The 23,816-nt window shown below is 41.9% G+C and overlaps 1 protein-coding gene across 1 annotated transcript in view; it reads right to left on the bottom strand.

Annotated features, from left to right (window-relative positions):
* Positions 1–23,816, bottom strand: part of PPFIA1 (protein tyrosine phosphatase, receptor type, f polypeptide (PTPRF), interacting protein (liprin), alpha 1) — a gene marked incomplete at its 3' end in the record, with an annotated part of 75,703 nt that overhangs the window by 13,436 nt on the left and 38,451 nt on the right. Inside the window, 13 exon segments of the mRNA XM_008589741.1 lie at positions 194–329; positions 1,572–1,651; positions 2,849–2,911; positions 4,516–4,647; positions 6,778–6,861; positions 7,228–7,302; positions 8,117–8,251; positions 9,591–9,737; positions 11,930–12,151; positions 12,401–12,502; positions 12,877–12,951; positions 13,364–13,528; positions 13,843–13,944. Of these exon segments, the coding sequence (XP_008587963.1) occupies positions 194–329; positions 1,572–1,651; positions 2,849–2,911; positions 4,516–4,647; positions 6,778–6,861; positions 7,228–7,302; positions 8,117–8,251; positions 9,591–9,737; positions 11,930–12,151; positions 12,401–12,502; positions 12,877–12,951; positions 13,364–13,528; positions 13,843–13,944 (1,518 nt within the window).

Below are 23,816 nucleotides of genomic sequence, written 5' to 3'. Positions count from 1 at the left end.
TAAAAAAAAAAAAAAAAAAAAAAAGCATGCCCTAAAAGTAAACTCTTAGCCAGAAAAAAGCCAGAAAAAGGAAAATAGGGGGAGGGGAAGAAAGAAAGAGATCTATCAACACTTCTATTCCACAACAGTCTCAAAGCCACAGGATAAACAGGTGGCCTTTATCTGAGCAGAGGTATTTCACCTGAAGGCTTACCTTGGAAGGCTCATCCCGTAGAGCAGCTAGGCGGCCTTTCTGGGGGCGTCGCAACACTGCACTGGTGCTGAAGGAATCTGTGTGACTGTCTGCCACAGGGAACCTGAAATCTGGGACACTGCCCAAGTGGGGTCGGCTGAAACACATACAAAAAGAATAGCCACTTTCAGAAAAAGTAAACTAACATTCTGATTTCTAGTCAAGCCAGAACCTGTTTATTTGGAAAAGAAGTAACTTCACATGTGAGAAGTCTCCAAGGAAAGCCACTCTTTTGCTTGCCTCAATAGCTACCGATGCCTGCTCTGGGTTGACATTTAGTCTTTCAACCCCGCAAGACAGAAAGCTTCACTACCCAGGAAAACCAACACAGGCTGCTACAGATTGGGAGAGACCCGTGAGCCACCTCAGGACCCTCCTCCAGGTAAAGGTGTTCGGCCCTGCGTTTCTGTTCTACTTTTTCCACGGCAGACAACAAGCACACCGACACATCGCTTCCGGCCTTCACTTGCTGTTGTCTTCGCTCTTGTGCCCTAGACCTTCACAATACCCTAAAATTTGCAAAGGAAGACATGTTTGCATAGGCTCTAAGCTGTCTCTTAAATCATGTTCCAAGAAGAAGTCTGTTTCCTATAGACTAGTGTCACCAGTTAACCACTTCGGTACCTTCTGCTAAATTTTAACTCACTTGACCATTTTCTACAAAGAAACGAACAAAGGTTTTAACACCCAGTGAGGAGGGTTGCCTCTGTAACAATGAGCAGGAAAATAAGAAGGACGCCGGGGTTCACATGCTGGGCAATCTGCTGGATTCATCCACAAGCCAGTGATTCCCTCATACTACGTCAGCCAGTTCAAAGTCATAGCTCAACAGATTTTAAAATGACTACATGCCAGAAACTTTCAGTGTCAATTAAAAAATATAAAACACTCCAGCTCCTTACTGCACTAAGTCCTGGAATCTGAAAGTATTCCTCAAACTCCAGCTGTACGGTTTCCTTAGCAACCTTGTCCTGTGGACGTGACCACTGCACCCACGAATGCCAGTCCTCTACCTCTTGGGTTCTGTCCTCCTGTCCCTGCGTCATCAGTGTTATACTCCATTGAGCACCTAAATCAATATATCCAAATATTAACTGAGCAATCCCCACCTTCCAAACCTTCCTGTGTTTCTGAGTTTTGTCAACTAGTAGGCATGAGTCTCCTAGGTACCAAACTCTAACCTTTGCAATGACATTTTACTCTACCCTCTTGCCTGCTATTAAGCCACAGGCCCCTTAAGCTCGGACCTCCAGTTATACTGCCCACATAGCCAAGGACAGGCCTTTGTATACACACAACAGATGCTAAAAACATACTTATTAATTTGTTAATATCATACCCATGATGAAGTGAAGCACCTCTTAGTCTCATTTGGTCTAGTTCAGCCCTCAATGCTTCAATGTTTAAGACGAGCTGATCCTACAAAATAGCAAACCACTTACATTGCAGCTCTCTCTTTTAGGTTTTAAGGTTATTTGCATCAAATATGCCCAGATGTTGAACATTACCGTAACAGGATAAAGTAGCAGTTATAAGTACCAAACATTTTAATTCTGTGAAAACTTTCTCCAAGAGTAATACAGTAAACATAAAAGCTCAGAACGCCAAATTAGCGTTTTATTCATTAGGGTTTACAAAGTTATGTCTTAGTCATAGGGAAAAAAAAAAGTTTTTTTTCTGAAGGCTGGCTGGTACTGGGATCTGAATCCTTGACCTTGGTGTTATCAGCACCACACTCTAACCAACTGAGCTAACTGGCCAGCCTGTGAAAACTTTAAAGGATAAACACCAGCCATTAACAACTATTAGTTTTGTAGAGAGAAGCAAAACTCTTTTGGGGACGAAAGGGAACAATATTCACTCTCTACCGTATATACTTCTCTGTACTATTTTTAATCGTCTTATATCAAGCATGCATTCATTCCTGTATCATGTGCAACCTGGTCTCATTTCTAAATCTGTGCCACTGGCTAGCTACTCGTGACTACTGAGCCCTTAAAATGGGCTAGTCCAAACTGAGATGTGCTGTAATTATGAAACATACAGTGGATTTCAAAGACTTAACATAAAAAAAGAATGCAAAGTAGCTCATTAGTGATTGATACTAATATATTATAAAATGACTAACATTTTGGATATACTAGGTTAAATAAAATTAATTTTGCCTATTTCTTTCTACTTTATAAAATATGGCTAGTAGAAAACTAGAAGTCACATATGCAGCTCATACGAGGGTGCTTCATAAAGTTCATGGAAAAATAGAACTAAAAGATGATACAAATCTTTCCATGGACTTTTTGAAGTGCCCTCATATTTCTGTTGGACAGCAGTATTCTTGATGAAAGGTTTAGGCGAGTACTTTAGCACCAAATAAACCCAGAGAGGACTTAGAGTTCTGAAACATGCACATTGCCAAACTCAAAATGTATCAAAAACACAAAGGCACTCAAACATGCACATCTAGGAGTGCTGTAAGTCTTATGGCAGGGACCATGAGAGCCATAAAAACTGATCAATTTAACTTCCACCAAATGCCGTAGGGACTATAACTACAATAAACTCAGTTCAGTTCAGCTCTTAACAAATATCTAAATAAATTAGAGATGACTCAAGTACCTTATCATGTTGCGTATCTTCCAATTGCTTTTTTGCATTTTCAACTTCTCGTAACAGAGAATTCTGAAAAAGATTAGATAGTCTTTTAGTGTTAATTCTTTAAAATGTTCATGTAAGAGAGTATGGCTACATTTGTTTAAAAAATAAAATCCCACAGAAAAGGCACGGATCAGAGGAATGCACTAATGAGCACTGCCGCAGTCCCACAGGGTAAACGCTGACCACATGGCTATAACTTCGCACAATTGCTCTTATTCATATGAAATTTACTTCTTTCCTGACTGAATTTTCTTTCTTTTTTTTTTTTTTTGTCTTTTTTACTGACTGGTAACGGGATCGCAACCCTCGGTGTCGCGCCCATACCGGGGACCGGCAACGGGATCGCAACCCTTGGTGTTGCGCCCGAACCGCGCTCAGCCAGTGAGCGGGAACCGGTCTCCACATGGGATCCGAACCCTTGGCGGGAGCGCCGCCGCACTCCCAAGCGGCGCACTATCCAGTGCACCACCGGGCTGGCCCACTGACTGAATTTTCTAAACGCAGAAATGTTGAGTTTGTGGTCAAGTTTACTTTAATCAATTACACTGACTTATACACTAACTTCTAGGTTTTCTAATTCATTGGTCACTTGGGAAACCTGAAATTAATAAAATTAGATAATTAAAATCAAAGATACAAATACTACTACCTTAAGGTTGATCCAATGATCAAGCAGGTAAGTGAGAGTAGCTACTCTGTATGGTCTCTAATATTGTGTTTTGCAATCAGTCATAAAATAAATGTGTCATATAATGAGCAGTAATCATCAGTCTTTCTCAAGTGAGCATGACTGCAACTCTAAGTGCTAACCTCAGAGAAGTTTCTGAGCCTCATCTTAGAAACGATGGCGTGGTGAGGACAGGCTTTGTCAAATCTGAATCCAACTGCTGCCCATTGGAACTGCTCTGACATAGATTCTAGAACATCCCTTCACTCTGGTTATGGCTAAGGTACTTCCATAAGAATACTAAGAGTTAAGCCTCAGACTTCCTCCAAACCAAACGAAAAGAGAATAAAGGTGGGGGTTGGAACATGACACTGTGTGGTTCTAGATGATTAAATCTTCTCCACTGCACCATACTCCTAATGTGTTATGTTTATAAATGAGACAGAAATTAACTTCCAATGGAAGAGCAATAAAGGGGCGAGGCTGGACCAAAGAAGAGACTCTAGTGCAGAGACTGGCAAACTAGGACTGGTGGTCAGACCCAGCCCTCTGCCTGTTTCTGTTAATAAAATTTTACTGGAACATAGCCACGCCCATTCACTTAGGTGTTGTCTATGTGGCTTTTGTGATAATTACTGATTAGCATGAAATTATTTTATTGAATCACTCATAATTACTAAAAACCTAAAGTATTTCCTATCTGGCCCTTTACAGATACTATTTACATACTCCTGTCCTAGAGAATAAGAATGATACATAGCTTTCCACACACCCAAGCGGGGCAGGACATAACAAAGGATAAGTTAATTCAGTGACTGGATGACAATCTTGTGCCTTTGCACTTTCAAGAACAATTCCTATGTAACAGTTGCTAACCACTGCTTTGCATTATTCCTCAGGAGGAGATGAACGGTCCTTTTGTAAAGGGTGGGAAACCTCCAGTGAAGCCTGTCTGTCCTACCTTATCTTCTAGAGCAGCCATTCTCTCTTTCAGATGAAGCTGGAGCCTCTCATTAGATTCTGAAAGAAGCTTGTCAACAGTGTCTGATAAACGTTTATTATGCTCTTCATTCATTTTTTCTCTCTGCCTTGCCTAAAATAAGAGAAACAAAACTTATCAACTACATGTAAACACACAATCATTATTTTAAAAGCACCAGGGACTGACAGTGAGTCACAACTGTGCCATCACTCCCCAGGCTATGCCCCCACTATCATCTTTAGTGGACTTCTGCATGATGACCAGACCTGACTTGTGGACACAGAAAAACAGAGGGACAAGTCTCGGATAATTAGAAGGTCCTGCTGCTTCTGTTAAACAAAGCACTCATGGTGCCTCAGCAATGCCACCAGCCATTAACTGTCAGATGGACTTAGAGGCAGACTTATATGCAGGAGCCACCAGATATTTAGAGGATCGGCTTATCTACACGCTGGTTGAGGAACTTCCACTTGTATAAACAACAGCTAGGGTATGGATTTAGGGTCAAAATTAATTTATTTACAAAGCAAAAGGTAAAAATATTTGTTTAAAAAAAAATCAGTGGAGATACTTTCATGTATTTTTCTATATAACCCCCTACATTGCTTAAATTCCTCATAATGAAAATTTGTATTCAGAAGTTACAAGTAATTGCCTTAAGTAATTTTAAAATGTGATAACGAAGTTGACAAGTTTGTGTTTTATGAAGCCATAATCAATTTCATGGCTTAAAAGCTTTGTTTCCACCCCATATCCCAAATGAACACCAATGACAGGAGGAGGGGACAGAAGTGTTAACAGGCAGCACATATTGGGCCACACCTCTGTGCCTCATCACCCAAACACGTCAGTGATGCTCTGGGGGTTCCTCCCAGGCAAGTGCAGCGGGCACAGGGCCTAGGCTGGGCACGTGAGCCCTGCTGCCCAGGTAGGAGGACCTAAGCCATAAGGACTCGCCATGAGACTCGGCAACATATTCTACCCCAGTGCATTCACAGTTTCATCGGTAAGACATGGGTAGCACATCCCCCTTTTCTCATAAGGTTTGTTGTAAGGATTAAATATAAAGCACTCATAACATGCCTAGCATACAGCAACTATCATTATCTAAAAGAGGCCCAACACATCATGCAGGATACAGAGTACCTCTAGAAAACTGTGCTTATTTTCCATCAGCATTTGAATATTTTTAAGCAAAACAGCTTAAAGTTCACTTTTAATTGCCTTAGTTACAAACATCCAGTCACAACACTTGTCCTTCCTAACTCCATAAACAAGTTCTGACAGTAATGACGTACATCTCCACAACAGTAAAAGCGTGCAGCAGGGAGGTGGGACTGCCCAATTATACCATCTCCTAATGGGCTTGAAATCGTTATTTGCTGAAAGCTCGTCTGACTATAGGTTTCTGGTGAAAACAAAATCCAAGGGCCTTAAACGAGTTGGCAAATGGGGGTGGAGGGTTCTGCAATTAAAGGCTTCACGTTCCCTCCCTCCCCGACACATGAGGCCAGGTGCCAGCTGGACCTGGGCCTGCCTCTCGTTGTATCTGCTCCTGGATGTTCTGTGCTGACATTCACCCAACTTTTCCAGGGAAAATTCTCTTAGGATCCAGCTGACATAACCCTCTGCTGCCACTCTCCTAATGTCCTTTCTATCACAGCTCAGTTACAGTGTTCCTCTTGCTCAGAAAATATCCTAACACAGACCATTATATATGTTTGGAACAATAATTTGGTATTTGGGTGTACAGGTCAGGCCTCTGACCTGAATTTAGGGTTTCAGTGGCACATCCTAAGCAAGTGGACTAGTCATTCAGGATAACGGGCCTTATTCTAACGTTTCAGGGTGGGGGTGCGGTGTCCCCGGTTTTTTTTAGGGAGACCTATAAGGTCCCACTTATACCTAGAGCAGTTCCCCAATAGGCTATCAGATGAGCAAGAAGCCTTTTTGGACATGGGTATTCCATCTTCCCCCTGCAGTACTACCTATGGGCACAAATTTCTTCTGCTGCCACAAACACTGACACAAAACCACCAATGTGTGGGATGCACATATCAGCTAACGACTCGCATATGAGGTCACAAAATTAATGTATACGACAGGCATTGAGATGGAGGACCAAGGTTGGGGGGTGAGGCCACAGAGAGAGCCCTAGGAAAAGAGGCCCTGACCTCCCCCAGCCCGAGCCACGCCCTTGGGGCTCCCAGGCTGACTCAGCCCCTTGGGCTGAACACGCACCCGCTGCAGTTCTTGGTTCTTTTCCTCCAGCTGCGCCTCCATCTGTCGTAACCTTTCTTCAATGTTGCCGTGTCTCTCTTCAGCCTGTCGGCAAAAGCAACATCAGCCGGCCTCGTACTCACTTCATGAGTGACATGCTGCAGACTACTGCAGGAGCAGCAAGCATAACATGCTCCGCGTGGATCAGTTTCAACCATACTGAGTGGAAGGTGTTTTCTCACATCTATCAAGACATCCCGTGTGGCTTCATGTGCTAAATCATGGAGCAACTACCCTCTCATGTGGGTGATGCTCAAGCGTGGCTGGTGCTGGTGACTGGCTCTGTGTCCCCATCCCCATGCCCAAGCCCAGTGGATGTGTGACTCTGCCCATCTTCAGGCTGCTTCTGGTTAGTCAGCGCAGAAAGCAGAAAGCGGCAAGCACAAGTAAGGAGCAATGGACAAAGTCTACCTTCCTAAGCCTGGAAGTAAGTTCCAACAGCTTAGCTTCCTTAGCAGCAGAGCTCCCAGAAGACAAAAGATCAGACTACAAAGCCGACAAGGGACAGGAAAGATAACAGGGAGAGAAGAAACCGAGACTTAAAAAGCAGATCACAGAAGGGAAGAAAGGTTCTGTTAAAGCTGTTAGCAACAAACTGGCTCGAAGGCACAGGTGAGCATTGGACCCAATGCCACCCTTCACCCGCAGGGCACTGTGTCCCTTCCCAGCTATGCTTGAGCAAGGAGACGCAGGACTACTGATGGGTGCTGACCCAGGACTCTGCTCTTGCAGCTCTCTCCGCCTGGCTGATGCTTACTGGCCCTGTAGCGCTAAGCCTCTCCCACGCCCAGGAAGGCTGGCTGGTTCCAGGGCCTCCCACATGCCCAATTTGAGTACCTACTTTGTAATCTTGAAATTGCCCCTCTACCTGCTTGCTTCCCCTGTGGATGGTGAGAACTTTGAGGGTAGGACTGTGCCTTGCACGTGCCTAGCCAACAGTTGTTGAACAAATGAATGAGTATTATTTAAAATTTTGTCTTTAGAAGTGAATAGCATTTTCCTTTTTCTGAGAAAAACTATCCTTCTTTTTCACAAAACTTCTATCCCATGTTTTGAGTTGGTGGATAAAACAGAAACAGTTAACTCTTAGACATGCATACTGGGGACAAGCTGCATATACCTGACAGATAAAAAGGGAGGATGACATTTAAAAAGTGTCCCAATTGCAGACAAACTAGCACTAAAAACAAATCTGAGCGACTGCACGGATTTAGGCACAGTGACTAGGAACAAGGATAAACAAGGTAGGTGAACAATGCATAATCACAACCATCAATCCAGAAGCCTGCCCAAGCCCCACCTTCGAGAGCGCTGCCACCCTCTGGGCCAGCTCCGCCTCCACCTCCGGGAGTGTCTCGGCTTTCCTCATGGTCTGCTGCAGCTTTTGCTCCGCTAATTCCAGCCGTTCCTGTAACTGGCGGTTTTTATCCTCAGTCTGTGAAATGAGAGAAAGCATCAACATGTAGCAACCTTCTGGCTGTTTCCTTTTTCAATAGGTTGAAGCAAACTGAAAGGCAGACATGAACTAAGTCTGTTATGACGGAAGCCCCTCGGCTCTGGTAGCTGCAAACAGCACACACCCACCTTCCTGGGTTTGATTTCCATGTGCAAACACCTCTTGCCAAAGTACTTTTTCCTAAACAGCTTCAAAACAGTTTTTTTTTCTTTTAACAAATAAATGTTCGTGTACCCTAAGTAAAATAGCTTTCTACAGAAGCTTCTCACTCTAATTGACAAGCTAAGAAGAATGTGGTACTATCCCTTGTTAAAAAGCAATCCGACCCGTACTAGAAGGCAGCACTCTGGACAGCCCACTGACGCGACAAAACGCAGCTCTCATCTCCTGTTCCATACAGATCTTCCAAGAGTGCACCAACAGAACATTGCTTCAGATATCTTTTAAATGTATTTAAAAGATATTCTTTTTAAAAACCCTCTTGCTCTAAAATAATTTTCACGTTGAAGATTTAACAAAAGATTTTTTAAAGAAATCTAAAAATCATCAATAAGTTCAGGTTCCTGAGAGGTTTAACATTTGTTTATATGTAGCTTTCCTCTTCTTTCTGTATGCATTTATCTCTCTATGTGCATATATACAATACATCATGCTTTAAAACCCTCAAAAAATACATCATACTGTAGTACTATTTTGAAATTTGCCTTTCAAAGTCATCATTATTGTGAACATCTTACATATCATTAAATATTCTGCAATATCACTTTTAATGGCAGTCTGATATTTTCTTATTTTTATTTCTGGATAAATACACTTTGTAAAATACCAAATACTTTAGTTTCAAGAAGTCTGATTTAAGTTTTTCGGGTTAATTCTTGATTACCTAAGACCACACAGAAACAGGAGTAAGTATGGCTTACCAAACCACAGGAAATACATAGGTCTTACTACAGACTTCATGTCTAAATTTGCCATTTATCACATCGCGCCCAGTTACTAACTAGCAGCCAACTGCCTTAAGTTCTTTGCCACTCTCTGCTCCTGCTCCTTTGGTAAAAATGCTAACAAGCAACAGATTAACTTTCAATTAAAACAAAAGAAAGAATCAAAGAGAGTAGCTCCATAAAATGGCTAAATCAAATCCTAAATCATCAAAACTTGTAAGTGGAAGTTGCCCACACTTCTTGAACATAAGTATTTTAAGATGCTAAAAACTTTATATTTAGACCCGATTGCCAACATGAAAGGTATAGAAAAAAGGCTTTTAACTCCATTAACAATTAATGCAAGCCAGACAAAAGTCCATAAACTCCATCACCTGTCGATGCATAGAATCTTTGTTTGCAATTTCATTTTCAAGTTTATCATTGAGGTCATGCACAGACGTGGCTTCACGCTGTGCAGCGAGGTAGCGTTTTTCAAGAGTAGTGATTCTCTCTTCCATGTCTTCTTTTTGGGCCATGGCCTAAATTAGGTATTTCAGAGGGAAAAAAAGGTAGGTAATTAATATATAACACACTAATATACTTAATTAAGAGAGAAAAAACTGGACTAAATCCTAAATTTCATATCAAATATAGTCATGCACCACGTAATGACCATTCAACCAACGATAAGCCACGTATAAAATGGTGGTCAGAGCAACAGGCTACACCACCTAGCTTAGCTGTGTAGTAGGCTATGCCATCCAGTTATGTGTAAGTGCACTCTATGAGGGTCACACAACGACGAAATCGACTAAGGAGGAATTTCTCAGAACTTTTCCTTGTCCCTCAGTGATGCATGACTGTATAAAATTAGTATCCTCAAAATCAAATTGATATAGATGCCAATTTTCTCAAATGTGAATAAAAATGTACCTACCTCAAATACCACAAATATTCACCTATGTGATTAGCAAAGACCAATCTACCTTAACACTTTATCTGGCCACTCAGTTTACCAAAGTTTATTCTTTCCTACATAATATTACAAAAAAAAGGAATAATAAAATATCCCAATACTCCAAGAATCCAAGCAGGTAAAAGTATCCATAGATGCAGCCTATGTCTGCCTGGTGCTATAAACGGGCTGATACAAGACAGGGTGTGGCCTCTGAGTGAATACAGTAGTGAGAGTCAAATTTCATTTTCTTGGATGAAATCTCATACAACTACAAATTTCAAGCATATTATCAAATGGGAACGGAAGTCAAAGTTTAACTTAATTGGGCACAACCCAAGGAGGAGCTGGCTAGTAGTGACCTTGGAGACACAGCCAGCAGCATGAGTACCCCAAGAGGAAGAAACCTTCACCCAAGGAGGAAACAGTTAGTTACCCCAAAGAGGCAGGCGACAGGAGTGTCCCCAGGAAAAAGAGGAAATTCTCTTCCAGGAAGGAGCCGGTCAGCAGTGGGCCTGAAGACACTGCTGTCAGCAACAACAGCTCTAAGAAAAGAAAAAGCTCCAAAAACCACCCCAGGAAGATTAACGGACATCACCTGGGGGAGGGCATACCCCACTTACATTCCCCAACCCATGCCACGTCCTGTACCCCAGTAAAAACAAATTCACACACACAAAAATAAAATAATTGGGCACAACCACCTAAAGTCCGTAGCAAAATTAACACTACACGGCATCAAACGCGAGCGAGGAGCTGAACGGTTTGTTTGTGCAATGCCTGTCCTCCACTCCAAAACTCACTGCCTTTAAGTCCTTTCCTGCTTATTATGTGACTAATGTTAGCAAAGTCTTAATATCAAAAGTGACGGGTCTTAAAAGAAGAATTTCAAAATTCTCTGCATATTAAACTCTGCCACAGGAATAATGTGCTGTAGACAAAGAATATAACCTAGTAAGTTATATAATATATGAAAGTATTTTTCTTTGTTTTGAATTCTTACATAACATACTAAGCTACCAAACTGAAAGTAAACCTGTTCTACATATGTGTTAAATGGTCAAGAGGATCTCATGGGGTACAAAGAACAAGTTAAAAAGTGACAGGAGGAGGTGCCAGAAAAAGCACCTGGCCCTCACTTGCTTTTATAACAATGATTAAATAGATTCTTATACTTACAAAGGCAGAAATTTTCTAAGAAATGAGTGTTTTTTGACATTTTTACACCATGACCTAAGTGTGAGCAAATTCCACATGTATTGTTTGTCTGACCCATGGTTTGTCAAAACCATATATTCTGTGAAGGAGTAGAATGTCATAAAACTAGAAAACCGCCAGTAACACTCTCTTCACAAAGTCAACAGACTGCTCTCACATCACTGTAAGTGAACCAGCAGCACAAGCAACATCAACATTTACTGGCTAAGAGCGTATTAGGAGGCAATCTGAACATGACATATCCACAGACGAGTGCAATTACGTGACCTTGAAGCAGCCTGGTGGAAAGCACCTATGTCATGCCCACTCCACAGCCACAGTGCATCAGTGAGGCTAGCCTCCTCTACCTTTGAAGACCATGGGGAAAGGAGATTTTACGATGGAAATGGGGACACAGCCTATCACAGTCTCATAGCACTGCTTGGTTTCACTATTGTTTATACGATGATCCAGAGGTTGAAAGTAATTGGGAGAGCAAGGCACAAAAGGAATCAAGAAAAGCAACCCACCACAACACCCCAGATGCTCAGCTCAGTGACAGGTTCTATTATCACTCACTTCGCGGATGTCCCGTTGCAGTTTCGTGTTCATCTCCTCAGATTTGATCAAGTCTTTCCTGGCCGTGTCGAGATCTTCCTCCAGCTCTGCCACGTGGCTGGAGAGGGCGGCCAGGCGCTCTTTCATTTGGCTCTGTTCCCTCAATTGCTTGTCTATGACTTCCTGGAGCTCTATTACTTTAGCAAGGTCCTCCTCGTGGCTTAACGAACCATCAGAAGATCTCTGAAGGAAAAAAAATAAAAGACATACATATATCCTTAAATGGCCTTGTTTGGTGAGTTATGAAATATAAAATACTTCCAGGAAATAGGCAAACTCAAAACTGATTTATGCAATCTGCTGGATTACACAACTCTCATGACCACTTGCACCTTAAGCCAGAGCTTTAGTGGCAGCTCTCCAAGCAGCCCTACAAAGACACTGCGGACAGACGAAGTCAGAAAGAGAATGAAGAAAAGCCCAAGGACTTGCCTTTCCATTCGTGCTCGGGGTATTTTCTTGTTCATGGTTCATGTCAAGCGCTCCATCTGTTAGTGTTTTTTTCTGATTATTCTGTTCTTTAAGAATCATTAGCTAAAACCAAAAAATTGAATATGAGATTAAAATACCTTGCATAAGAGACATAAATAAAGATAGCAAAACTCCTTTTGGAAAAACTCAACTATAAACTGCTAACTATAGTATAAAAAGAAAGCATATGGTAACGCTATCCATCCTGAATATCAGCAGATTATTAAAAATGGAATTTATTACCTAATGGAAAAATGGATAATAAGAAATAAAAGTCTACTTTATAAGTCCTTAACATGACCTGGATAGGTTGCTCCTCAATTAGAAAGATAAATAACATCTGACAGCCCCTACTACAGTCCTCACACTTTAAAAAACTAAGGGATAAAAATTTTAAAAGCCCCAATTCAAAGCATATGACGATGTCTCAAGCTTACCTCTTTGTGTGTGGCACCTAATTCTTCTTCTAACAAACTACACCTTTCAAGTGCTACTCGTAATCTCTCTCTCACCTGAAAATAAAAGGGGTTGAGCTTGTGTGTATGTGCACATGTATATATTTTATTCTTAACATGTAGTTATCCTGATATAACATTAGTATATGATGGAATACCTTTAACGTCTTTCATTGTTATTACTGTTACCGAAACTTCCTTGTCAATGGCTTTAAATTTTGAGAATAATCTTCCCCCTAAATTACATTACCCAATTCTTAACAGCAAACTGACACACAGAATTAATCAATTTTAAGACATTTGTGCCAACTAGTACTTTTTAACTATATAGAACCCCATCTTCTTACAGAAAAAAATTGTTTACAATAACTCGAGAAGCTACAAAAGTTAAAGTTACACAAACACACAGGAAGCTTGCCTAATTTGCAATATGTGCAAAGATAAGGAGCTGTCATATGGCTGATGGTACCTTTTCATCCAAAGCTTTGTGGTGCTCAAACAACGACTTCAGTGCTTTGAGCACTTCGACTTCACTGGACACACCTGCTGGGGACTGTGCGTGTCTCTTCACCACGGTCATCCTGAGAGACCTCTCGTGCCTAGAGACAAGGCATTCCAAATGTTCTAAAAGCAGCTGGAATAAAAGGCCAAAATAAAAACATGTTTAAAGAGCACTTCTAATGCTAAAACAATCTTGAATCCCTTTAATTCAGTAGAAAGTTAGAGACATTCCCCTCAAAAGTATTAAAATACCATTAACTCTCATCACAAATTTCAAGCAATGCATGATAATGCTGAGCTAATCAATCACAGTCTGCTCAGTAGGAAAAAGCATGAAAATGCTTAAAACCAGAGAGAGCAGATCATCTTTTTGTTCCAAAATAGCATCACCGATCCCAGTACTTACTCCAGAGGCCAATGGTAACACAGTAAGATTCACCTACTAACCCTGGTGTTGTTCCTTTCTGCTTTCAGTTCAGCAATTTCTTCTTCCCTTTCAAGAAGCTGTTCCCTGCATATATTCAGTTCCTTTGTAAGTGCAGCAAACTCCTAGAAAATAGCAAAATCAACAGATATATAGAAAGAGATCCTCTAAAGAAAGACTTCCACCAACCCTCTGCAGTCCCCACACAACAGCAACCCTGTCACAGCATATAAGGGAAGAGATCTCTGTGATCCTCAGAAAAAGAGGGATCAACCAGCTGGCCTAAGAACACACAGATTACCAAACAAATCAGACTCTAACTCAGACTCTCTGACTTCCCTCCACCCCTGGGCCCTGGCACATGCATAAAGGGGAATCTAAGCCCACCTTCTCAACATCCAGAGAAGTCCAAGATATTTTGCTGGACAGGGATCCTGACATGAAGTGGAAGACAACATTTTTTAAGTGAATTGCAGACACATGACCTAGAATCACTGGGGAGAGCAAAGGAGAGAAGGCCTGGAAGGCCATCACATGTCGTAGCCTCTTTTTCTATCTACATTGATTCTCCTCTGGGGAAGAGCATGGGGCTTTTGAGAGTCTCCTGGACTGATGGCACCCCAAGGCCAATCTCTTTGCCTGAATAATTTGCTCCAAGTCAACTATAAAAAATGGACTTTTCGCAGTGCTGTAAGCCCTTTGTAGAGGGGGCCAGTCTAAGATGAAGTCTGTCTCTGGCCAAGTGGAAGAGTTTCTAGAGGATTTAACTGGGAAGAGCTGTGCCCAGAGCTCCCCTTCACTCTGCTCTGGACTCCTTCTCTAACTGCCACATTAAGCTGAATTCACACATGGACACCACATATGAGCTGAGTCAAAAAAATGAGTTCAGGGGCCGGCCCGGTGGTGCACTGCTACAGTGCGCCGCTTGGGAAGCGTGGCGGCGCTCCCGCCGAGGGTTCGGATCCCACATACAGACCGGCTGCTCACTGGCTGAGCGAGGAGTGGGGGCAACACCGAGGGTTGCGATCCCGTTGCCGGTCACGAAAAAAGACAAAAAGAAAAAAAAAATGAGTTCAGTCTCCCATCAGTTTTTCACTGGAGCAAAACTCCTCTGAAATAAGTAAAATCATCTGCCAACATTTCTCTCTGTTTTAAGCATTTTCTCTTTAAAGGACAAAGAAGGGATAAAGATTCACCTGATAAATAATCAAACAGACAAGGAGTCAAGAGTACATATTGGGAAAAGGACAGCCTCTTTAATAAACGGTGCTTGAAAAACTGGATATCAACATGCAGAACAATGAAACTAGATCCCTACTTATCATATATAAAAATCAATTCAAAATGGATTACTAATGTTTTAAATGTAAAACCTGAAACTATAAAACTACTAGAAGAAAACAAAGGAGAAATGATCCACAATATGGGGCTGCGCAAAGAATTTTGTTTGCTTGTTTTGGGTGGCTGGCTGGTACAGGTGTCAAACCCTGGACCTCAGTGTTATCAGCACCATGCTCTAACCAAATGAGCTAACTGGCCAGCCTTCAGGAATTTTTAAATAAGACTTCAAAAGCACAAGCAATGAAAGCAAAAACAGACAAGTGGGATTACATCAAACTAGAAAGCTTTTGCACACCAAAGGAAACTTAACAGAATGAAGGGACAACCTACAGAACGGGAGGAAATATTTGCAAACTATACACCTGACAAGGGGTTAATATCAAGAATACATAAGGAACTTAAACAACTCAACAACAAAAATACAAACCACCAACTGAGAAATGGGCAAAGGCTTAAGAGACATTTCTCAAAACCCAAAAAGACATACAAATGGCCAACAGGCACATGAAAAAAATGCTCAACATCACTAATCATTAGAGAAATGCAAATCAAAACAATGCCATACCACCTCACTCCAGTTAGAATGGCTGTTATCAAAAAGACAAAAGGCAACAAGTGTTGGTGAGGACTGGAGAAAGGGAACCCTTGCACACTGTTGGTGGGAGTGTAAACTAGCACAGCCACTATGGAAAACAGTATGGAGGGTCCTCAAAAAATTAAAAATAGAACTACCATTTGATCCAGCAATCCCACAGCTGGGTATATACCCAAAGGAAAAGAAGTCAGTATGTCAAAGAGATATCTGCGCTCCTTAGTTTATTACAGTACTATTTACAATAGCCGACATGTGGAACCAACCTAATTGTCCCATGACAGGTGAATGGATTTTAAAAAAAAATGTCTATATACACAATGAAATACCATCCAGTCACAAAAAAGAATGAAATCCTGTCATTTGTAGCGACATGGATCGACTTGAAGGACATTATGTTAAGTGAAATAAGCCACGCACAGAAAGACAAATACCACACGATCTCACTCATGTGTGGAATCTAGAAAAAAAAAGTTGATATTATAGAGGCAGAGAGTACAGCAGTGGTTACCAGAGACTGGGGAGGGCAGGGAGGGAAAACAGGAGAAGCTGGCCAATGGGCACAAAGTTCAGTTAGACAGGAGGAGTGAGTTCTGGTGTGCCACTGAACAGTAGGGGGACCATGGTGAACAGTTTTTGTATATCACATAAAAGCTGAGGGAGAGGCTTCTGAATGTTTTTGCCACAAAGAAATAGCAAAGGCATGAAGTGGATAATACACTAACTACCCTAACCAGGTTATTATACAACATACGTATGTATCAAAACATCAGTATGTACCTACCCCATAAGTACATATAATTACAATGTGTCAATTAAAAATTAAAAAAAAAAAAAATCAGACACTCGAAAAAGTTGTTGACTTAGGTAATTCTAGAAAATCAGTTTACAAACAGGAGGTGTGCTTAAAGGGCATCATAAATTTATCCTTTGCAACTCAAATTCGACTTTACCACAGAAATAACACCACCTATCAGAGCTTTATTTTACAAGGCTAGCCCACAAAAGCCTATGGGAGCCATAATGCAGAACCAAAAGACTTATCTGTGAGGGAGGAAAAGAAGCAAGCCATGCTGTCACAGTCAACAATGGAAAAGAATAAATTAAATAATTTATTTTTTCTTAAATGCTGTTTTTTCAGGGGGAGCAAAGTGGAGGGGGTGGGGAAGCAGGTAATTTACAGAGATCTTGGACACTTGTGAGCATTTTCATGGACACGGTAGGCTAATGGTCATTTGAATTTACTGTATTTCTCTTCCAAACCAATGATTTCTTCTGCAAGAATCCACATTTGTGGGTGATCAACTTCTAGCATGGCAGCATGAGGAGCTCTGCTGATCTATTCCCCAGCTGTTATAAAAAACAGCAATTCATGGGCCGAGCCCGTGGCGCACCCGGGAGAGTGCGGTGCTGGGAGCACAGCAGCGCTCCCGCCGTGGGTTCGGATCCTATATAGGGATGGCCGGTGCGCTCACTGGCTGAGCGTGGTGCAGCCGGTCACAAAAAGGACAAACAAACAAACAAAAAACAGCAATTCATAACCTCTGGAAATGGTTCTAAAGGCAAACAGAAAATGAAGACACAGCTCTTCAAAAGATTCAATGAAGATTCAGTATGAAAGGCAAGAATTTGTGGGATCTGATCCAAGACTGCCTCCCCCTCCCAGCTCAGCAAGGAAGAAACTCCCCTCCAGATTGCTGCAGCTGACAGCGCAGGGTCCCCTCATCCCCCAAATTGATCCCACGGAGCCCTGCTCCCCCAGACTGATCCTACGGAGCCCTGCTCCCCAGACCAACCCCACGGGGGCCCCGCTCCCCAGCTCCAGCCAGGCTAGCCAGGAGGATCAGGACACCGGTGCTTCTCTTTGGGCTCCAGCTGCCTGATGCTGATGCTACATGCGGGTGAGTGTAGGTGAGAGGTGGGTGCTCCCTACTTCTGCAAAACCCTCTGTGTGGAATGGAGAGAAGCAGGAGAGGGAGCTGTGATGAGAATGACGGACCCTGGGATTTCAGACAGGCAAGGAAGAAAGGGCAGACACGAGACGGCGAAGCACCATCACAAGGGGGTAGGATCCCAGGACTGTAAGTCCTAGGTTGGTGGAATATCAGTGTTTTATTTTTAAAAGTCTACTTATCTATTATGAATAAACTTCACTGCCTTTAAATGAAATACCTAGTCAAACCACAACAAGGAGGACTTGGAAATTGGGGAAGATTGCTTCCAAACTCGGATTATGCACCAGTTACACAGACTCATCTAACTTGGAAACAGAAAGGATCACCATCTGGCCCCACCCTAATGCACACCCAAACCCCTTGCTTGTTTTACATTCCTGCCATCCTGCTTTTCCTTTAACTCTTTCATCAACAGAAAGAAGCAAGCCTTTATCTGCTTCATACAGCTTCCTTAAGATTTTCCTAAGGTCCCCAAACCGTCTTTATTGACCTACCGATTTTACATTTACCATCTAAAACCAGAGAGAATATATTTATTTATTTATTTATTTATTTATTTTTTTTTAAAAGATGACCGGTAAGGGGATCTTAACCCTTGATTTGGTGTTGTCAGCACCACGCTCAGCCAGTGAGCGAACCGGCCATCCCCATATGGGATCCGAACCCGGGGCCTTGGTGTTATCAGCACCGCACTCTCCCGAGTGAGCCACTGGGCCGGCCCAGAGAGAATATATTTAATTCATATTCTTTAAGTTAAATGTAAGCGTTTCTAACAAATTCAACAGCCAAGCCATTCTACGGTATACTGCTCTGGCTATGGTAAAAACAAATTCACAGAACTTGGCAATTATTTTATTCAGATAAAAACATTTCTCTTTGCTCAAAAGAATTCAACAACTAAAAATGTATCAAAGCAAATTTAAATTTAGAAGTTTGGATAAATATTAGACAGGAAATTCCGAAGTTTAAGATTCCAAAAGCATCTTCTTATGTGCACTGTTTTTGTATTATTATTGCAGGAAAAAAACTAGTGCAAACTCCAAATATGTGCAATAAATGATCTGCTTTATTACTGTCACAGGAATCTCATTATCAGTATACTTAGAAAAAAAAAGTTTAATTAAAAAAAACCTGCAAGCCAAATACACTACTAGTTTAAGGTGACATCCTATTTACTGATATTTACTACAATTAAAGTTTCAAATATTTTCTGACACAATAGATATAATAATTACTAGAATATTTTCACTTAATATGTAAGTCTGAGCAATACAAATTGTATTTTCATTTGACATTATCTAGGGTTGTGAGGAGGGAAAATAACATTAACCAGTAAAATTAGTTGAAGAACTTGGTTTCACATAACGCTTGAAAACACCAATATTTATCATTTCTGGAGAAATGATTTATATCTGGATAGTAGGTTCCAATTATATAAACCTGAATTGATCAAAATCCATAACCAGGCCAATTTTAAATTAAGTCCTACAGACCAGGTGCAACACTGACCTCCAAAGGGCATAAACCCTCTCATTCCTGTCATTCTAATGGCCAGCAGCAGCAGCCACAGGAGCTCCCTGGGCCGAAAGGAGGCAGCAGGGTCTCACTGGCCGACCCCCATCCCCAGGGGTCTCTGGCCCTGCCCCTTCTCTTTCCCTCTTCCCGTTTTCTTTACTTGGTCATAACATGTTACATAAATTTCTACATCTCTTATTCTCTATCAATAGCTCTGTTAGCTTTGTTTAATTTTTGTTACTTCACTAACCTTTTAGTGAAATAGGAATAAAACTTCACTGGAAGAAATATTATTCAGCCCTAAAAAGGAGGGAAATCCTGACACATGCTACAACATGGGTGAACCCTGAGGACATTATGCTTAATGAAATAAGCTAGTCACAAAAAGACAAATACTGTGTGATTCCACTCATATGAGGTTACTAGAGTAGTCAAATCCATAGAAACAGGAAGCAGAATGGGGGGTTCCAGGGGTTGGGGTGAATGGGAAGTTACTGTTTAATGGAGACAGAGCTTTACAAGATGAAGAGAGTTCTGGAAATGGATGGTGGCAATCTTTGCAAAACAATGTGAACGTACTTAATACATTATACTCTTAAAAATGGTTAAGATGGTCAATTTTGTTATATACCTATTTTACCACAATAAAAAAATTGACAAAACACTATACTGGAGGCAAAATGTCTATGTCCTCTTAGTCTAGAAACATGGAGTATAAAGAAATGAAAAAGGGGTCTAATTTTTTTTTTTTTTTGTCTTTTGTCTTTTTTCCGTGTCCGGCAACGGATCGCAACCCTCAGTGTTGCCCCCGTACCGGACCGGGGACCGGCAACGGGATTGCAAACCTCGGCGTTGCTCCCGCGCCTCGCTCAGCCAGTGAGCGGGAACCGGTCTGTATGTGGGATCCGACCCCTCGGGCGGGAGCGCCCGCCGCACTTCCCAAGCGGCGCACTATCCAGTGCGCCACCGGGCCGGAAAAGGGGTCTAATTTTTAGCAAATGGAAATGAGCACCTGATAACTCACTTGCAGTACAGACTATATTTTCACTCAGTAGAAGCTATTTGCATCACTCAGGACTAAAACCACATCGAATATGAAATGAAAACTGGAAGTTTATATATTAAAATGTGCAAAACATATGTTTTGAAACTCCAGTGTCTTGATTTAAAGAATGTTAATAAATATCTATTTATGGTGCATCCTAATGATGGGAGAAGAGAGACGGAGGGACAGCAGGAAAGAAAGAATAAATTCTGCATTTCTGTAAAATCTGACCCACGATCTCATCATTTCATTTAACTCCAGACTTGTTCAAAGCTGCTGCAAGTGAAACAGCACTGGCTTTTCAATCACTGGACATTATCTGCACGCAACAGATTAAAATACATAAATATTTAAAAACTTCCAATACACCTAATTTCTTTTTCCTGTCAGTTTCTCTTTAAGAAATATATACTGGCAAAATATATGCTCATACCTAGCATTTATTGAATAAATATTGAATTAAAAAACATGGCACACAACAGAATTTCAATATAATCCCATTTTTATTAAAAACAAACACGTACTTGTGTGTATTTTTACATAGATAAGATGCACACGAAACTGTTGACCCTGGATACTCACTGCAGACAGGAAAAGTAGATGCACGTGAGACCATTTATAGCTTTTAATTTTAATTTTTAAGTATATACTGCTTAGTTAAAAAAAAAAAAAAGACCAGTTCTTCTTTCTCTTTTTCTTTCTAAGCAATGCTGAAACTCAAGGCCATGACCAGAAACACACACTGCCCACATGGACACACAGCCTATTCAGAAACACTTCCTCCTGAGTCCCTGCACCTCACTTCTTCAGTTCTCCTTGCTCCTATCTGTCACTGCCATCCGGCTTCAGCCACCATGGCTTCCCTGGAGGTCTGGCCAGGACCCCAGCAATCCCCTTCTCTCTGCCAAACCCAAAGGCTCAGTCCTCGCCTGACATGACCTACAGGGCAGCAGGTGACCTGCAGAATGAGAATGCTCCATTTTGCCTACTCTCTTCCACCTCACCGTCTTTCCTCCTCTTCCACTCACACAAGGCTGGTGCTGTTGGAGCTCTACTCCGGGCCTGTGCACCATGCCCACCTGACCTAGTCCATGTCTGTGGCTTCAATCACCACTCCGGGCAAATGCCCATTACACATGTCTACTCAGATATCTTGCAGAAGACTCAAAATGCTCTCACCACACAGAGCACATCATCTTCCCCTGCCCCAGTCTCCAACTCCCTCTCAGCCCTCGCTCAGTGGACATCACGTGGCCCCCTTCCTGTCCCTCGTTAGCCCATCACTAGGGACTGCTAGTTCCACCCCACCCATGTATCTTCTGAACTGTCTACTTCTCTACATCTCTGCCTCCTCCTCCACTGTCCAGGCTACTGTGTCCCCTCGGTCTAATACAAAAACTCATCCCTGCCTCCCTTTTTTCTCCCCTCCAACCCATTCTCTATACTTTATGAAACAGATCAGACCATGTGACTTTTCTGTTTAAAATATTTCAGTAACTTCCCGCTGCCCTCAGGGTCAAGCCTGAAGCTCCTCAAATACCTGGTAGTACTAATGAAGAGTAATAACAAATGCTAATGTAGCACTTACTACCTGTCAGACACTGTTCTAAGCACTTTGCATTGATTATTTCATCTAATTCTCATAACTCCGTGATATGACTCTACTAGCTTCCTGGCACACAGAACAGAGAAGTCAGTGCTGGCTCCAGAAGCTGTTCTCCCCTGTGTCTCTTTGCACGTGACTCACAAGGAAATCCAGTTTCCTCGGCCCGTTTTCTGTTCCTCTGCTGGCCCTTCCACTACAGCTGTTCCCTCTGCCTCAATCTCGGAATCTGCCAGTCTTCTCCGACCAGCTCCTGCCCAGCCTTCAGTTTGTGCCTTGGGGGCCTTTTCCTGCAGAGGCCTTCTGCGACTTCTTGCAGACATGGACAGGTGCCTTGCTAGGTGCTCACAGAGTACTCTCTTACTCCAGCATTCTGCACTGTTGCTAGACTGACTGTTCTGGAAGGCAGAAGCCCATGTCTGGGGGAGACTGCCTGGCATGCAGGAGGTACAGTCAGTGTTTGCTGCCCAGATGACGGCAACAGTGTCAAAGGAACAGCCGCTCACAAAACTAGAATGTGCTTAGTAGGAAAAATGATGCGTTGTAAACCTGGGCTCTGGTTTTAGCAAAACACAGTAACCCCTAGGTGTCCAGGTAGCACGGGTATGACCTATGCAAAACAGACTGGCTGTCCTAACTTTTGGCTTTGCAATGAAGTTGGGGTGCATTTTGTGTGTTTCTAACTACAAATCAGCATTATTTCAGGCCAAACCCAAAAATCTTAGTGTAAGATGTGGTCTGTTCACCAGCTGAAGTGGCACTGCCAGACAGCAATAATTAAGCACAATTTATAATCCACCTGGCCTACCAGCTCTGAAATTTTATCATTCTTGACAACTTTTTTTTTCTACTCTTGAGGGAGTTACATTATTCCATTGTAATTGAAGTACTGATGTGGATATTTTATACCAGTATTTCAAATTCACACCATTCAATTAAAAAAAAAAAAAGTAACCAGACTGCTTTTATTTTTTTTTTAATTTATTGAGCTAAAAGTCACATAACACAAAAATCATCATCTTATCCACTTTAAAGTGTACAATTCAGTGGTTTTTAGAATACTCACAATTTTGGGCTACCATTATCACTATCTGATTCAGAACATTTTCATCACCCAGACAGCAATCATCCCCAATCCTCCCTCCCCTCAACCCTAGGCAACCACCAATCTGCTTCCTGTCTCTATGGATCTGCCTGTTCTGGGCGTTTTGTATAAACAGAGTCATACAGCACGTGGCCTCTGTGCCTGACTGCTTTTACTTCACTTAGTATTTACAAGGGTCATCCATGTTATAGCATAATGTAACTTCATTCTTCTTTATTCCATTTTATTCTTTGGAAATCATCTTCATGGGAGCTAAGTTTTTTTTTTTTTTGTCTTTTTCGTGACCGGTAAGGGGATCGCAACCCTTGGTGTGGTGTCGCCCGCACCACGCTCAGCCAGTGAGCGCACCGGCCATTCCTATATAGGATCCAAACCCGTGGTGGGAGCGTCACTGTGCTCCCAGTGCTGCACTCTCCCGAGTGTGCCACAGGTCCGGCCCATAAGTTTTGCTTCACATATTTTTACCTTTCTGCAAAGAGCAAACCAAACAGAGGCTTCAAAACAACCTGAAATATTGGTGTGAATGCATATTTCATATACTTCATATTTCAAATTCATAATATTAATGAAAAATCCACAGAAAAAACATTATCTAATTAAATTTTTAAAACTTGGCCTGCAGGGAGGGGGAGAATCAAACCAATGAAATAAAAAAAATCAAGGGCAGAAATCCTTGATTCAGATAGAAATGAGAGCCTTCTGCAACCTTCTAAGCACATTTTATATGTGGATAACATCTTTATTTATTTATTTTTTTTGTCTTTTTTCGTGTCCGGCAACGGATCGCAACCCTTGGTGTCGCGCCCACACCTCGCTCAGCCAGTGAGCGGGAACCGGTCTG

This window comes from Galeopterus variegatus, unplaced genomic scaffold (assembly GCF_000696425.1).
Source record: "Galeopterus variegatus unplaced genomic scaffold, G_variegatus-3.0.2 Scaffold5629, whole genome shotgun sequence".
Lineage (NCBI taxonomy): Eukaryota > Metazoa > Chordata > Mammalia > Dermoptera > Cynocephalidae > Galeopterus > Galeopterus variegatus.
This window is presented reverse-complemented; position numbering and strand designations above follow the sequence as displayed.